We start from the raw sequence: 18,948 nt of genomic DNA, 5'->3' as shown, positions 1-18,948 counted from the left end.
TATGTTTGTATTGAATCCAGCACAAAGTGTCAGAAGAAGCATCTTTTAGGTGTTGTTGGGGGGGGGGGGGGGGTCTTTTAGTTAACATTGTGGAAGGCATGTTTAATCTAGGGTTACCATATGACTCCATGTACTGTTTGGGACAGTACAGACTTTTCAAATCCCACCCCAATGCATTCTGGTAAGTTCTGCTGTGAAAGGTACCTGAGACAGGTGAAACATACCAGAATGCATTGTATGTGAGCAGAACTGTTCCACACAGAGTTATATGGTAACCCTAGCTTAAGCTCATGTATTTAATTTTAATAAGACATTAAAAACATGTATCTTTTTTTTCAGAGGTAGAGGTTTTATTGCGTAAAACACTGGATAAAACTTTACTGCTTCAAAGACATTTTAACTTGTAACAGCAGAAAGAAAACAGTCATTGCTGAAAAACAAACAACTTTGAATACCTCTATACCAGAATAAAGTTATGTCAATAGATGTGTAATAATAAATAATTACCAAGAATAATCCTTAAATACAAAGTAATCTACTTGTTAGAAGCATAGCAACAAAACCCTCTACTCTATGGTTCTCAGATCTCCTCCAAGACAGAAATATTCTTCATGTAGGAATGTAGAGAGTATTATGACCAGTATCACAGACGACAGAAGTTACAGAGAAAGAAGTTGACATGTTTAGACTTGAGAAGCATGATGATATTCAGAATCTGACAATACATCTCTGCGGCTGTCACTTGTTTGCATTATGAGTTACAAATATTATGGGGGAAAAGGGGATTTACGTCAGAGGGGGAGGGTGGGGGGTTGGTTTGTAAGGTAGGAACAGTAGCATCGGACCATATGAAATCAACAAACACTTTACAAAGAACAGGAAATGTTTCCAGTGTCACAAACAGAATTATTGCCTGTCATATCTGAAAAATGCTCAAAAGACACAGAGGAATACTGAAAGAGCTGAAAAAGTGTGAGAAATGGAATGTGTTTTTTTTTTTAATTTATGCTTTTAAATAGTTTTTAATTTTTTTTTTTTTTTTTTTTGCTAAGATACTGAAGGCCACACACACACACACACACATACACACACACACACACACACACACACACGAAAAGCAAGCGACTGACAGTCACCAAACACAGTAGTGCAGTTCAAACCCTAAAGCTTACTACAATCAGAAAGTACTTTAATAACATTGCAATCCCTCGATTGGGCATGTAGAAACAGTTACATTAAGTTTATCAACTCGATTTAAGTAAGGCAGTGAGAACTATACCAGAAAAAACAATAAAGCAGCTTGCTTTGCCAGATGGATCCTAATTACGAAGCAACCTCATTTAAACTGTAACTTCACTGGAATGATATACTTTTACTTCACCAGCATATGCGAACCTTTTCTTTTTTTCTTAGCCTGAGATTTTCTTTTTCCTGTCTCAGGGTAGCGCTAAGAATTGTATTTACATTGATTGCAGTTTAGTATTTTTGTAAACTGCTTTAGACAGAGTTTAAATGTTTTAAGGCCCAGGGGTTTTAGTGTATTCTCCCAGCCTGCATGGGAAGATATTGACTTTTTAAAAGTCTGGATGACTTCTTTTATCAGAAGACATTAATACTTTTCTACTGCAGCAATAAAAAGCACCACGTTGTTTTGTTTTTTTTTGCCTTTAACAAAGGAAGTACAATGAAAGGCTCTATACTCTACTGCTTTTTTCAAGCTGGTTTGATAGGGTCTGACCCTTTTATTCGATTTATCTTTTCTGAAAACAAAAAAAAAATACATGGAGAAAAAAAAGACGTTCTTACCCTCTAAAAAAGCTTCTATATGAAGCTGAACATAAATTTGGAAATCCATATTGTACAAAAGCTAAAATTTGTAAAAAATATAGAACAAATTCATGTTTTACAAAAACAAATAAGAATTAGCTAATACACTATATTAGAGACAAAGAGCAGGTTTTCTTTTTCACTTCAGCTACTTCATAAGAGCTTAATTAGGAAGGTGGTCCTGCACTGTGACTTTATCATAAAAACTGACAAACTGAAAACTGACCATGTCAGACATGGGTGGGGGGGTGGGGGGGGGGGGTGGGGGTGTTCCTTCATTCAAATACAAAAAGCGAAACTCTTGCTACAAAAGAAACACTTCTCACTAGTGCCCCCTACAGTCATGGCGAGCTAGCTTCAGCACTATACAATGTGTATGTACACCACGGCTGTGCTGCATCTTTAAAAAAAACAGACAAAGTCTTCTTGTACTTCATCAGCATCATCAAATAAAAGGAAACACATATCTTTCCCTCTCAATACTGCAAAACTGACCACCAAAAAGGAATGACTCAAACTTGCTTGACATATCTCTGCAGATAAATAGTTTCTTTTAATATTCAATTGGCTATGAAAGTGAATGTAATATCCCAATCCTCTTTAATACAGGTCAGTACTGACCCTTGCCTGTGGGCCAGCTAGGGTTTCTCCTATAGTGCAGTTGCGACACCGCCTGAATTGATTTCTTCTGCTATGACAGCTCCAGTCAGGCTGGCACCATGGCAGTCTACCAGCACATCTTATTACTATGCTAGGCGAATGACAGCAGCTGGTGTCATGTTATAAAGGTGTTTTCAACACTGAAAACACAGTCCCTTCGGTTTTCAAGGCGTCGCTAAATCGTTTGGACGTATCGTTTTTCTGGTAAAAGCATTATTTTTGGACAAAAAATCACTTTAAAGATTTAATGTCCATTTCAGAGGGCTAGAAACTTCTTTTTTTTTGTTTTCTTCCCCACTTTCAAATCTTTAAATCATTTTTTTATATTATTATCATTATGTGGTGTTGTATTATTATTTAAGATTGCTCCTTGGAATTTTGTCTCCTCCCTTAACCCCCCACCCCACCCTCCCGGGTGCACATGTGAAAACCTTGGGGAGTCCTTGTTGGTTCTGTACACTAAGTCTTGCTGAATGGTGTTATTCCTGGACACGGCCTGCCTCTGGCGTGTTCTCTCCAGAGCTCCCCGGCGTCATGGCGTTCATGTCTTCTGAATTCCCCGAGGTGTCGGAGTCCACTCGGGACCGCTTGAACCGCCGGTCGGGGTACTGGCTGTTGTCGAAAGGCATGCGATGCACACACAGCACGTGGGTTTTTAAGTTCCCCTTCTGGGAGGCACTGTACGGGCAGTATCTGCATTGGAATGGCCTTTGAGCTGTGGATGACAAACAAAGGAGAAAGGCTTCTTTAGGTTAGATTTCAATAAATCCTCCACAGTTGTTTTATGTGAGGGTGACATTGTTGAACAGTCAACGAACTGCAGTCGGCAGGTAGCTATTGACCAGCACTAGAACTGAAACACACATTGACTGAAAGAAAGATAATTTAAATGTGCTGGCTTTATCCTAAACTGTCTTTTGAACCAGTGTAGCTCTGACTAAATAAATACCTTATGGACCAGTAAAGAAAAATGCAATAAAAATATATATATTTCTGTTTGTGATTGCGTTTGACATAAAAAATACATCGTTTTTTGTTTTTATTTTAGCAACCACATACCTTAATGATAGAATGGTGGTGTAACAGGGCTGAGGCTGGATACATAAAAGGCCAAAAATACAAAGCAGTAACATGCAATAGGAATATACAAAATACAGATGGGTTTTCTTTAAAGGTTCAATATAACACAGTGTGGCTAAATACACATTTGCAGTGCTAATGTACTTCAAGGCTTTCAAAACAACTTACAATGTCAGCCCATGAGACACACAGACAGATGAAAAGGGTTTGCTACAAGTTTTAGGTTTTAAATGTTCCAGTTGTCTGAATTTTAAGATAAACCAGTCAAAGGCACACAATAGAGGCATTTTATTCATGTGAGGTTTAATTTCACACTCTTTTACATTATGTTAAGTCTAAGAAGTGGATTTTTCTTATCCCATTTTATACTTAAGAGAAAGAATGTACTCCAACAAGTCAGCTTTGCTGTACTGTGTAAAGTAAATAAGGAATGGGCTCAGTTATATTGTCACTGCATAGTACAGTGGAGATAAAGAGCACATTCATTTTTAATTCTGTATGAATAATATATCAAAATGTATATACAGGTCAGAGAGTAAGAACAAGGGCCACATTGCTCACAACAGATGTACTGGAAGAAACAGAATTTTTTTTGACTCTATATTGTCAACATGGTTATGTACAAACAAATTGCTTGAAATTAATGTAACCAGGTTTTCCACATTCAGCTGTAATAGTGCATTAGGCTGTTGTGAAAAGATATCTTATTAAAAATTCACTTGCATGCCCAAACAAAATTGTGAAGTGGCGTGAATGTTAAAAAGAAGACAGAAACAAAAGCTCATTCTCCAGCAGATCTTGTAAGGCTTCAGTTTAATGATGTACACACACTGATTATTTCAGAGCCTTCATTAACCACAGTGCTGTACTGAAAATAAGCTTCTCAGTAAGCACTTCTTACAGGGAGAAAAAAAAAATGGTTTGAATTGAAATCCAACTGTACAGCTCCTCTCTCTCATTCTGCATTTAAATACTTTATAGGAGTATTTACAAAAACATGAGAAGAACGGTGTCTATGTAACATCTCTTATGGGCACATTGTACTTTAAAACAAGGAAAACATATAATTACATAATAAGACAGACTGTATGTTCTGTAATAGTGTGCGTCAAGATGTTGAGAAGCCAGGTGCCTTGAATTACCTGAGAGCTCTAAATTATATTGCAAACGTGTGTTACTACAATTATAAAATAAAAATCGTATTTTTCTTAGAAACTACCAGTAAATCACAGAATAGTATATAGCTCTTGTTGGTTTTGGGTAACTTCATTTATATTGTTTTGTATGTACATGGGTGGCACCATGACTAACTGAGGATGGCATTGAATCAGGCTGTTTTATACAAATTAGCTTCATAATTTTCATTCAAAAAGGTTGCCAGTGTTTTTTTATGCTACCTCCGTCTATAGTTCCTTTCATTTAAGGAAGCAGTAGAAACCATTTCCTTCAGTGAAAGGCTTAAGCTGCATGGAATACAAGCAGAATGAAAGAGAGAACATTCTGGGAGGTTGTTTTCTGTTGATTCTGTTGTCATAGAATAGGAACCTGTGTATAGCAACACACAAACACACAACAACAACAACAATCAAAAACAACTCCCCTTTGTCTGTTCTGTGAAAGCCTTTCTGAAATGAAACGTGTCAGATTTAGCTTTTTGTTCTTGGCGTGATTCTGAATGTATGGTGGAGGAATGACAGATGTCTGCAACCAGCTGCAATGAAGCATGCTAAAGTTTCAGTCTAATCCACTTACGCCACTGCAGTCACATAAACCAAAACAAATGGGCAGCTTCTTACATTATACAAAACATGCCAGCATTACTCTGCTGGATAATGTAGCTGATACTCCATTTTCTGTCTTTTTTTCCCATTACAATAGAAACATATCTTTCTTCTCCAACAACATTTCCAGAACAGAAATCAATCCTTCCCGTCCTATTTGGTGCTGCCACTTCATTCCTCTGATGTACGTGACAAGGTGACAGACATTACAGGCTGCCCAGTAAACTTTTCTATTATTGTGAAAAAAATACACAGTACCCCCCTCCACAAGCTACTTGGTGGCTTTCCAACAAAAAAAAAATACCAGAAAAATTACTTATTCGTCCCCTTTTCTTTTTTCTCTGGGATTATCTCAGCAGACTAATTAACCCCCGAAGGCCTTGTGTAACCGAGATCAGAGGCCAGCCAAACTGGAAGAACACACCATTACTTCCTCAAAGAGCCTGCTAACCCTACAGCTTGTTGAGCAACAACCTTTCAAACCCTCCCTCCTCCATGCCTTGTAAAAGAAGGGAGAGGACAAGGAGTCATGTGGCTCCCTCTCTCCCCTGCCAGCAGTCTCAACAGCTGTGGAGCATTCTTTCAGCACACATTTATAAAAAGATGCATTGGATTTTGCCTGTGGCACGACGGAGTACGGTTTCTAGCCCTTTAGGCTAAAACAATAAATGCAATGAGGAGACTCTAAGATAACCTCCCCTCACTCCCCTTCTCACTGTAGAAAACCACTCAGATATCCTCATATGGTTTCCCCCTGGCGTCTCACAAGCAGTGCTACTTTGGCAGGGAATCAGAAATACGCTTATATAAATTCCATCTGATGCCAGCGCTACCATCTGTGAGTAAAAGAGCTTCACCTACGTATCCCAGAAAAAGCTACTCTCTCTGAGACAAGCGAGAGAGAGATTTGATTAATTTGCAGAATGCTTGTGATTTGCTCATATATTATTATAACTGCTCATCAGCACATGACAAATTCCCAGCACTGTGCACACGAACCCGCTTGGTTTCAGCAATTTTTTTTTGTGAGCTGGCACCTGACAGACTGCAGAGCCACTAATGACTTTCAGATGCTTACAAATAGTAATTCTATCTTCAGAATAAGAGGAAAAAGCTGTAGGAAAAAAGTGCAGTTAGTCTGTTTAATTTCCGTCCTGTGTGTCATTTGGAGTTAACCCCTGACAAGCTACCTACCTTCAGGAGGAGTAAGACGAAAGTAGGAAGAGCATCATGTAGCAAAACGCACCATGATGAGAGATCCATATACTTGCAATAGAAGAGACTGTGGCACTGTGGAACTTGAAATTAGTGGATGAGCAAAAAGATCAACATTGGATTATAACTACTTGAAATAGATTCACCCTACAAAACTTTCCAAAAGATACATTCAGGGCTACAGCACATCATGATCGACTTCTGCTTCTGAAACAAACAATGTGTAGCGTCTCCCAAAGAAAGAAAACACAGAAGGTGTAAGCAATAAAATGTGATGCACCATCTGTCCACGAATAATAACCTGCAAGTTCTAAAGACTTACAGATTACTCAGCAAACAACACTTCCACACAGAGCACGTAGTCCCCATTGAATATTAGTGCACACTTTCACACAGCCAACAGACTGTATGGGCTTTGGGTACTGATAACAAAATCACAAAGTAATGTAGTCACTAGTTAACATTTGATCAAACAGCTGCAGTCTGCCGTCATTTCAGATATATGACGACATATACTTGATATACTTGAAATATTTGAAAACTATAAATACAAAATAGTAAATTGTGTGTGTGTGTGTGCGTGTGTGTGTGTGTGTGTGAAGGCAATTGACAATGGTTTTAACACTGAATTATTCACATGGTTTCATTGAAAAATATATCAGTAAATAAACAAATAAATAAACAAATAGGCTTTTCCTCTTAGATCTACCATCCTATGGGAAAGCAATAGCATGTGTTAATTGTAAACACTCATATGCCAATGGAAAGAGATGGCAATGGCAAACTTCACCAAAAATCCAAGCAAATGTTCTCGATTTGAATGCTGCATTTCAACCAATTAAGTGGCAATTAAATACCTTTAAAAAACGTAATTCCCACAACACCAATGCAGTTCTAAACTTACCCTACTCTGTATAAAACATACAGAAATATATTTTTTTATTGTCTTACATACAATTTTATAGCCAATATCAACACCCGCATTCTCATAGTTCAAATATTTATCATTTTATGAATGCAAGTTGACAAGCGAATTCAGCAGGACCTATAGGAGGTTACTGTGGCTGGAATGTTGGCTTAGGGACAGAAAGTTCACAAACGTTCATTTTGTTTTTTTATCACAACTGAGTGCCACAGGAGCACGCATTGTGCCGATCTGTCAGAGGAGATGTGTGTGTGTTATAGTGTGAGAAATGTCAGAGGAAAGAAGACTGTTTTTTTTATTTTTTTATTCACCGAATTAACTAATTAGAACTAGAAAACTTCACAACACACCCACACAGCGTCAACATTTCATTAGAGAAACGTCCTTAAATTGGACTTAATAAATAAGTTAGCTCAAAATTGCTGTGTTTCTTTGTAAGGTATATATATATATATATATATATATATATATATATATATATATATAAATAAATTTGGACACAGGAGAAACCAATGCGGTCACTTATCTGTATGTTTACTAAAGTGTAGAGAGATTACAACAAAATATCTCTGAGAAAAACAAAATAACAAATTCTGTGTGGGAGTCGAGCTTCATCCTGCTGGCTGTTCAATTCAAGCACACCAGGTGCTGCAAAGGGATTCAATGTCATTGTTAGAGATACAAAATAAAAACCCCAAACAGTTTGTGTAATCACAGATCATTGTTATTGAGGTACATGCAGGTTCTTAGGAAAATGAAAAGAATGCTTTAAAAAATGAAATAGTGTTTTCACTGCCGCGATGGTCTGGATTCCATCAATATCTGCTTATGGAGCTACCAGAGAAAGGGGTGGAAATGGATCCCCTTTTGCAGATGCATTTGGAGACATTCTAAATAATGGAACTCTCTGCTCCAGGCCTTCAGTTTAGTGTATTTTCTCTTTAAAAGTATTTGAAACACCAAGGAACTAAAGCTATCTTATTAGCTTTAGCCTTTATTTAGATAAACAGGATTGGGTATCTATCATGAATATTTGTATACAACTGTGGTACAATCAGCATGCTCCAGTATAAAGAGATTATACAGTAAGGTGCCTTTCTAAAATGATATTGTATTGTTCTTCCCAGATTTAAATGTGTGACTGGCTTGAATTTAAATGTGTGACTGGCTTGAATTTAAATGTGTGTCTGGCTTGAATTTAAATGTGTGACTGGCTATATATATATACAGTACAATATACAGTATCCCTATGAATCTAATCATTTTTAGTCCCACCTTATTCGTTAAGCTGTGTGTGCCAGTTTATTAAACATGTATGTGTGTATCTGTGTGCGTTCTTCTAAATGCTATAGTTACTAACCCTTCCTGTTAAAAAATACAATCCCCATGGACTCCTCCGGTCCAGTAGGTCTGTTTGTAAAGCAGCCTGTGCTCTGCAATCTTCCAGCTCAGCTATCTCCTTGCTGAAGGGCCTATTTGTCTGCTTTAAGTGAAATCACTCAATTCTCAAAAGTCAGTGGAGGACTTTGGAAGGGGGAAAGCTGGGAAAGGCCGCTCCAAATAAGTTCCATTAATCAAAAACTCGAGTCTAATGTAACTAATATTTTACAATTAGAGGAGACATGATGGAGCTAAAAGCCATCTATCTCTCTTACACCACATGATCATCGATTCATAATCCGAAGCCAGAGAGTCGCACAAAGATGCATTTACGAGAAGGGGGGGGGGCAGGGATGGGAAAGGGGGGGGGGCGGGGGGGTGTTGAGCAGGAGATAATGAACATGATGAGAAAGAGGGCTGAAGGCTGAGGAAAGATGACAGAGCGCTTCAATGGTGACAGATGACACAGAGCTGATACCTGACAGACAGCAAATGATGACTGCGGCTCTTTCCCACCATTGTATATGCTCAATTATCTCTGTGAGGCTATGCGAACACAAAAGAGGCTCAGCCACTTACCATGCACAGAAAGAGGAATGATCCATGGCCAGGGTGCCAGCCTGCTATCCCCCACTCTTCCCCTTTTCAATTTCTTTTTTTTCTCTTTCTCTCTGTCTATATATATATATATAGATATATTATCTATCTGCGCTTCATAGGAACTGCAGAATGTTGTGTCAGTGCTCATGACTCAAGCAGGGTAACATAGGTGCAGTTCACATTACCTACAGTTTGGTGAGACAATACAATCTTGAGCCGCACCAAGAGGTTGTCTACTGTTTTCTTTTGCTGCCACCTTCAGGCACAAAGATAAAATAGTTTTAAAATAGTGCCCTCCTTTTAACAATAAACTTTTTTTTTTTAATTCCTTTTTGGTAGTTTTCTGATGTTGCCTGCCAAAGGTGTTTTTCAAATACCTGTACTGTACAGTATGTCCCACCCTTTACTTGAGAGAGTAAGCTCAGCTCGTCATATATCATTGAAATGGAGTTACGTTCCTTTCAAGGCACTTGTAAACATGTTACTGTTACTAGGTACTACATAACATTCTTTATTAATACAAATGATTTTGTAAATCTTAGCAAGCTACTTGTTAAACTACAAATGTGCCCCATAAAACAAAGCAAACCCCCCTGAAGCATATGTATGATATCCATATCTGTCTGCATGTACTGGCACTAAAACTAGGTGTTACTTAACATCATCTATTTAACTGTTCTACCTGTTCACCAGGGTATAAAACACAGAGATACTAACCATGCAGTAACTCCTGCAGTAGATAGACCCAACACCAGACGTTCTAAACGGACCACTACCGCAGGATAAAAACATGTATTTCAACTACAAAATGAACACCTGCAATAGCTTGGATGGCGAGGCCACCATACAATATTGAAGGTCATAATCTTACGAGACACAAAGCTGTTTGTTTAGATGCTGTGTTTGGTAATGAATAGTGGTCGTATTTTTATTGTATTTATTTATTGTAAACAAAAACTTCTGTAGGAGTAAAGGCTTAAAACCTTATCAAATCAGCCACAGTCATCCCTAAATATATAGTGTAAAATATTTATACTTAAAATCTACCACTTAGAGACAATATTATTTAATAAACTGAATGGTTAAAGGTGGTCTTTACCTCCCTCTAGTGGTCATTGGGGTGCACTGCAGGAAAGGACCTGCAATATGGAGTACAATAACAGCTGAACAAATGAGCGTGAGGACAGGTTCAACCACAGGTCACCATCTGCACTGTTGGAACTAAGCTTCACCATTATTATAAACACAGCAATCAGTGTATATATTTCCCAACAATATGGTGTAAAAAGAGAAAGGATGCATTTGGACTGAATATTGTCAGCTAAATTAATAATAATAATAATAATAATAATAATAATAATAATAATAATACCACCAACCCTAAGAGCAGTTGTTGGTCATTCTGATAACTTTTTAAGGTTACCTGTCAAAAACATTTTTTAATATTGTCCAGCTTGTTCCACAGGCCGAAGCATTTTAATTATGATAGCAAGCTCAGTGACAGACGCACAACACAAACCACAGCTAATAATATAATACAGAACTTGTATATGAATGGCTACCTGTTTCTTTTCCTAAGAAACTGTGTTCCAGCTGTTATCAGGACAAATGATTTTGACAGCATTATACATTTTTGTTCAAGTAATGCCATTCACCAGTAATGCCTTCATTTTTAATACAGCTTCTACATTCAGCTCTTGTTAAGAGTTTATTAGTGTCTCCTTGAACACACTGCGATTGCAATCCTGCACATTAATCAGAATGTATCCTTTGAGTGCGTCCCATTCTTTGGAGATTTTTTTAAACCATGTCTGAATTATGGCTAGATCTAGTGACTCCATTGTTGTGTTCCTGTATCAATATGTTCCATTGATATTCACTATTTGAAAGGTAGCAGAGTTTTGGGGGTTTATCACTAATTCTTCAGGGTCTGCTGTAACGTTAAATACCGTGACACATCTTGAAATGCGTAAATGTACAGCCTCTTTCCACTGTGCATATATTGTATTTAGTGAAGGTAATAAGGGTTCAGTAAAACACCTTGACTGAGGCAAAGGTGCAGGGTGGCAGTATTTACATTCGTGGCTGTTTGGATCAATAAAAAATAACTGGCATCTAAACAGTGATTGCTCTAAATACAGCCGTCATTTAAATCACTCAAAAATGTGTTTCGTTTTTTGTCATATTTTTACAGGCAGAAAGAAACTCAAGGGAATAATATGACCTGTTTGAAGTTTGATTTTGATAACCTTGGACCCTTTATTAATTACTTAAACAGTGGCATATTTGCTTAGTTCTATTGAACATACCCAATGATCACAATACACAGGGATACTGCATAATGTAAGTAAAAAAGAAAAAGCCACAGACAATAACTTTACTAATATCTGACTATCGGACTATAATGACTGTCACAGACACTATTTTAAAGAATTACCTATAAGCACTTTATGAAGCCAAAGCAGTATGTTTGAGTGAATGAACTGTATGATTGCATGACAATTTGTATGGATTCACATAATATGAACCCATTTAATGTATTTAGTATACTGCAATAGTTTAATAAATGTATCTAAACCTGTAAGTTAAAACCACACTGTTAGTAACCTAAAGAATACGCTGTAGGTGAAATAATCTTTTCCCAACACCCAAGACAGATTGATGCGTCGAGTTGATAGATTAGATATCTAGATACACACACAGACAAATACATGATAGATAAAAGAGAAAAAGAATGGACTATTCTGAAATAACACTAGACTGTGTTTGACTTTAACAGAATTAACAATACATTACCTCAAGGCCAAAGCATGACTGTTAGGAACACTATAAGTTGTACTATTAGCTGTCATAGCCTCCACCAGTTATGTGTTACAAAGACAGTTCTGTACCCCTCCAGCAACTTTCTTGTATAGCACTTAACAGAGATTTCTGCGCGAGGAGCGACAGATACATCATTTCTATTGCTTATCTTTCACAGTGTTATAGCAAGTACTGCAACAACAACATTCAAGAAAAGTGCCTCGTTGAACACTGATCTTTCACCACACTGGATTTCAGCAGAACAGTACCTGTCTGTGTGATTGCTCAAGTAAGCCGATAATACTGGACATGAGAACGGACGGAGCACAGTGATACCAAGGCAAGTGTGAAGAATTTCATGCAAGTCAGCAGCTATGAAAACAAAGGAAATGTTAAAACAGAACATAATATACAAAGGATTTTAACTGAAAAAAAAAATGTTCTGTCTCACCTATGTAAGACAAAAAAAAAAAAAAAAGATTACAACATTTTGAAATGGGGTATATCTGGGTATGGCATCTCACAGAAATAAACTGATAGTTGAAATTTGAAAGTAATTTACAATAAACTGCATGTCCATATATGTTAATTCACACGTTTATAATATAGACATGTTGCAATGTCATATATTAACTTTAGTGCCACATTTGAACTAATATATATGTATGTGCAGTATACATGTATGTAAGTGTGTGTGTATGTATGTATATATCATTAATATCACTTATTAAAATCTGTTCATATATATAAATATATGTGTGTGTGTGAATAATTTACATACATGTTGGTTATATATATTGAAAGTAAATAAATGTTCATGTGATTATATACATGTTAATATATTTATACAGTACTGTGTTTATATTGCATATTCATACAGATTATCTGGAAGTTAAACTGAAAAGCACCATATAAAGCAAATCTTTTCTGAGTAAGTTATCTAATAAATAATATTTATGGACACATTATATTGCATTGCAGTGTTTGACACGTACATAGCAGCCTTTAAAAGAGGGTGTTTAAGTGGAAAAAAAAAAAAAACGTTACATGAATACATCATTTGAATACATAGTGTTTTTATTACAAGTACAGTAATTACAAAATATGCATCAAATGGACTTGCACTGCCATATCTATACAGATAAGATTAAGGGCCACAGTACAGTATATGTGGAATGCACTTCATTAGTTTAGTAATATGTAAACATATATAGTAATCCTGATCTGGTACACAAAACAAAATAGGGATTATACAAGAACTTCTGGAGCCACTTTAGACTTTCAAAATAAATGTCTTGACCATGTGATCTGACCACTCAATAATCATAGTAGTTCAATAATAATAGTAGTTCTTCCAAAAATTCCTACAGTACAGGGTACTATTGAATAGTTGGCAAAACTGCAGTCCACTATAGTATCATACCTAGACATTTACTTCACATGAATGTAATAGCAAGCATTGTGCTATGTCATACATAATCATATGTGCATTACAAAGTGTTACCAAAAAAATCAAGTCATTTTGTACTTCATAAGTAAATGGCATAACAGGTTCAAAATAGCAGGATCCTGGCAGGTGATTTACAGGTAACAGATACACATCTTACAACGGCATACTGCATGAATGCACAAACACTTAAACCATTTTGTATTTTGTATGGTGCACCAGATATTCTATAGATCTGATCGTAGTGCAAAATACTGATTGGAAATGGAAACCCTGCAACACAGTTAAATGTAAAGGGTTTTTTTTTTTTTTTTGCGGCACATGAAAAGATTGTCAATCTTTTTGACATTAAAGGAGAATTACAGTACAGTACTTACATAACAAAATTCTAATGGCTAAATCTACATTAGCTAGCTTTCTAGTGCAACAGTGTAGGACTGTACCTAAGGCTAGACAAAGATGAGTGGCATTTAAAGTAGTATATAGCTAGATAGGGTGAATCCATCCTAGTAGTCAGTAATGCTAATTAAACACTTACATCTGGCAAATATTTTATAAACATTGCTACATTTATGGTCCTTGAAGTTACCAAGCTGTATTTTGAAAAAAAAAAAGCCCTGTCCTTTTTTTTTGTTTGTTTTAATTCTAAGTCTATCTATTGATAATGTTTTTTTTTTGTAAACTGGAATATACAACTGTCGTTTTGTTTGTCACATTCACAATGTTTAGACATTTAGCTCTTTGAGCAACTACAGTTCTACTTATGAATAAACAAACCATGAACAATATAACAGTTACTACTTAAAACTACTTTCTGTTCTTCTCAAGCTTTTGCTATCCTTCATAAGAAGAGAGAAGACTTGAATCTTGCATTGTGAGCTTGGTCAACGGTGCTAATTTTACTGATATTTTCTCAAGTGGAATTAGTTTGTTCCATATTAAACCGAAGACTTGACTGTTCCTTTCATCGTTACATTTGTTTCTGGTCAGAATTTGCTGTATATACCAAGCCAGAACCAAGCCAGAACTTTTCGGGGGAATCTTTGAACAGTACCTAGTTTGAAACACATTTTCCATTTTTTAAAGGTGCAGTGTCTTATAGGTCTTAAAATCTGTTACAAATTTCAGGCATTAGCTATACAACATTGGAAAAAAAGGTGATCCTTTTTTTTTTAACCTTTTTGATTTTGCTTAAGCTATAACACAGCTAGTAGATGACAACGTTGCCTCCTTTATTACAAGCAGCATCACAATCTATTTGGCTCTGAATCTAATGCATGACATGATGAATAGAAGGGGGGCTAATTCTCTGCAGCTGAAACTGCTTTCAGAGAATGTACACATGCTAGGCAGCCAACAAACTCACCTTTCTGTTGCTAAATATTAACCAGTACATATTTTTCTTTACTCTATGCCTGTACATGATGGTTGTGGGACACTGCACCTTTAAGACATACAACCATTACCGGTACATTCGGATAGTCAACCCCTGAAGGTCCATCCACGGCAGTGTTTTTAAAGTCTCAGGTCATTCCTTCCCAAGAGGATTTTTTCTCCAGCTGAACAGCTTGTTCGGAGTTCTACTTTTCTTCTGATTTCCATTAGTCTTTCATAAGTGAATCCTCATGCATTTCATTCAGAACAGCTACGTTACATTCTTGGGGAAGATCTTTAGGCAGTCCCTCCTCTCTTAACCAATGAAGAACTACAGTTTAAAGAAAAAATGGGAGATTAAACCTAATGTTCTCTCTGTTTACATACAGTGGCACAAAAAAAAGATTCAGACAATTACCCTTAGTTTCAATATCAATAGGTTTATAAATTACAATTTCCCAGTTGAGCCAAGTACAGAAGAACCCCAAAGTTACAAACAGACAGGGAATGGAAGCTGATCGTAAGACTGAAAGATGTGTAACTCTGAAATGTATTACTTTCAGTGATTTCATGTATTTGTACTGTATTAAAAAAAAGGTTCTATATCGTCAGGAATATCAATACGATACAAAAACTAAGTCAGAAGAGCTGTGTTTAACTGGTAAAGTCCCCTTCATGTCTGTTATAGTAACCAGGGGCCCCATTTCCATTTCCAGACGTGTGTTTGGTTGACCGGTCAGTTCAAAAGTATAGTGTTTGTAACTCTGATGCTCTGCTATACCTAATTCCTTTACGAGAAACACAAATGCATGTCCAATATTAAAGACACTAAACAAAATAAATAATAAAGTAAGATTTACACCTGATTTGGCGAAACTAAAAAAAAAGTTCCCACAATTTGTATTGCATATCTAAACATCAATAAAACTTTTTTTTTTTTTTTTTGCCATGACACTGTAAGAAATCTCAAGAGTATCTGTATACATATTTTTTGGTGCCACTTCACATTTTACATATAAATCAGTCAGTCATGAAGAGACAGATTCACTAGGTATTTGCTCAAGTGAACAATAAAAATAATATCTATTCAAGGAAAATGATAGTTATCGTTGTATTTTTGGAAAACAATTGAGCAAAAGATTAGTAAAGCTGTATGGTGTTCAATGTGGCTAACATAGCACATAACCATTGATTAAAAATGGCTATTTTTCAGTGCCTTTTTCCAAGCAAGTTTATTTGCTAAAATGTAGATTAATGTGATATGCCAATCAATAAAAAATGTCTAGTAAACATTTTAAAGGAAAGTTATAACTTCTACCGAAGTAAAACTCCTCAGTTAAATTATTTTCTTTCTTAAATTCAATTAAAAAAACAACAAACAACATAAATGTAATAACTATGTATCAGTCTACAGTTATTCATTTAAACTACTTGTGCAAACTTATTTGGTAATAAAGTATATAAAATGCATTTGCATGTCATGTTCCCGAGTAAACTGACTTTATGAAGCTCTAACAAAATTCAATTAAAACTAAAGCTCTTGAAAAATGCATATCGGATGAAGGCGGCCAATGTGAAATTTCAGTGTATTAAAGGGAAACCAATATTTAGATTTCCTTGCATTGCAATAAACCTGCCAGTGTGTACACCATCCCCTACTGCATTAAATAAAAGGCTGTGATTTAAAAATGCACGGCAAATTTGATTTAAAATCAACATGACTACTTTTATGAAAGCACTTCAAATCACACTGTTGCATTACCTTTCTATATTTGCTGGATTAATGGTGGCAATGACATCATTATTAAAACTACATCATGAAATGCTTTGCAAAAAAAATAAAAAATCAAAGGAAGGTATGATTTTTGTGTCGACAAAAATAGAATTTTCTTTTCAATCTAAGAACATTCATATCCATACTACTTTTTTTGCATTGTTAATTTGTGAAGTGATTTTCTCTGGGATTTAAATAAAATATGTAATGGCCTTTATTTGTATTAGATGTTTCCCTGTACTTATATACAATATCAAGTATGTACTAGAACTCTTAAAGGTGGCATATGGTGTTTAAATACACAATACACGTTTTTATCAGCTAGCTTTTGTGCAATTTTCACTCCTCCTCACGCAATTCTACCTAAAGTTGTCCATTTCGAGGTGCAGTTTAAGATGATTTGGGACACAGCTACTTCTCTCAATGAAGTATGCAATACAGGGTACAAGGTGATTGGAAAATAGCTTAGCAATTACAACAGCTGACCACCGGGTGTCACATTCTCTAATGCGCATTCAAAGCTTATTTAAAACTGCCCACCAGGTGGTGCTATGAGGCAGTTAAAACAAAACCTTACTGGCATATAAACATATATTAATTTGTCTATAATCTGTTTTTTAGTTATTAGTTAACTTATGTAGAATATTATTTTATATATATATTTTTTTTTATTATGTGTAAAATAGCAAGTTGAATATTAAACCACATATTTGACTTCCATTGATCATTACTATAGTCACCTGGAATCTCTTGTCCCCAAACAACTGCCACTGTAATGCAGATACTTTTCAGTTAAATGCATATTTTTAGTCTTTTTCAAATTTACATAGTAAGCATGTGTATAGTACCTGTTAAAAATAAATGTCCAAACAACCTTTTAGTAGGCTACAGAAATATTGCTTTTTTATACCCTATACAAAAAAAGGAGGCTTGGTGGTCCAGCGGTTAAAGAAAAGGGTTTGATACCAGGAGGTTCCTGTTTTCAATCCTGGCTCAGCCACTGACTCACTGTGTGTGACCCTGAGCAAGTCACTGAACCTCTTTGTGCTCCGTCCTTCGGATGACATGTAAAACCAAGGTCCTGTTGTAAGTGACTCTGCAGCAGCAGTTGTGATGCACTCCCTAGTCTCTGAAAGTTACTTTGGGTAAAAGCGTCTGCTAAATTACTAAATAATAATAATACATTTGAGGATGCTTTTGTAATTAGATAGAAAAGAAATTTATGCTTTAATGGCCATCAATTTGTAAAAAAAATCAATTCTAGTGTGTACTTAACAGGTCAGCTGTTGAGGTTAAAACACAGCTCCACATCTCAAAGCAGTTTACTGCTAATAGGAGCTGCTGTCATTGAAGCCCATTGGAGCGGTTGAGCTGGCAGGATTTCAAGTACAGATTCAACGTTCTAACTGCTCACCACAACCACAACATACATGTGACATATATCCCCAACAAAGTATATAAATAACACATTATACAAACGAGTGACCCTGTGGTGGGATCTACATGTACAGTAAACTTAATAATGTTGGTGAAATTCAGGTTTCCAAGATATACCCTTCATCTGCTAACTGTTCCCAAGATACAGCCTTTATTAGCGTAACCAATCACAACCCAGAAATGTTGTGTAACTAGGTTACCATGAGCTCACAGACCCCCAGGGTGCACTAACACTATCCATGCTATAGTATAGGGGACATTATATCTATAGAAAACATAAGAACTTGAGATGTTTTAAGCATGTGTCAAGGTCACAAATTATTTCAGAATAGTCCAATTACTTTTTAAGACCCGTTGCTAAATCCAACATGCATATGCATAATATGATATTATTATTATTATTATTATTATTATTATTATTATTATTATTATTATTATTATTATTATTTATTTTTAATTAGCAAAGCTTTGTAATACAACAATGTTTTACATTTACAATGTAAGCACCTCTCATCCTCAGGGTTCAACACCTGTTTAAATGCTTTCAGCGCCCTCTTGTGGAGGACTGTGTGACATTATCAGTTAATTCTCACAGTCGCTCAGCTGCAGGATCATATGTCATTATTACATTTTAAACATATGGTGT

At 36.0% G+C, this 18,948-nt stretch overlaps 1 protein-coding gene across 5 annotated transcripts in view; it reads right to left on the bottom strand.

Annotated features, from left to right (window-relative positions):
• Positions 1-326: 326 nt before the first annotated feature.
• znf536 (zinc finger protein 536) overlaps positions 327-18,948 on the bottom strand; it is a 142,822-nt gene continuing 124,200 nt past the window's right edge. For 4 of the 5 annotated variants that reach the window (XM_058992741.1, XM_034928488.2, XM_058992740.1 and 1 more), the window contains one exon: positions 327-3,202. In XM_058992741.1, coding sequence (XP_058848724.1) covers positions 2,967-3,202 — 236 coding nt within the window. In that variant the 3' untranslated portion in view covers positions 327-2,966. Of the gene's footprint in view, positions 3,203-13,334; positions 15,423-18,948 lie in introns of those variants that run through there. The other variant, XM_058992743.1, reaches the window with a different exon arrangement.

The sequence above is a fragment of the Acipenser ruthenus genome, chromosome 19 (genome assembly GCF_902713425.1).
Source record: "Acipenser ruthenus chromosome 19, fAciRut3.2 maternal haplotype, whole genome shotgun sequence".
Taxonomy (NCBI): domain Eukaryota; kingdom Metazoa; phylum Chordata; class Actinopteri; order Acipenseriformes; family Acipenseridae; genus Acipenser; species Acipenser ruthenus.
This window is presented reverse-complemented; position numbering and strand designations above follow the sequence as displayed.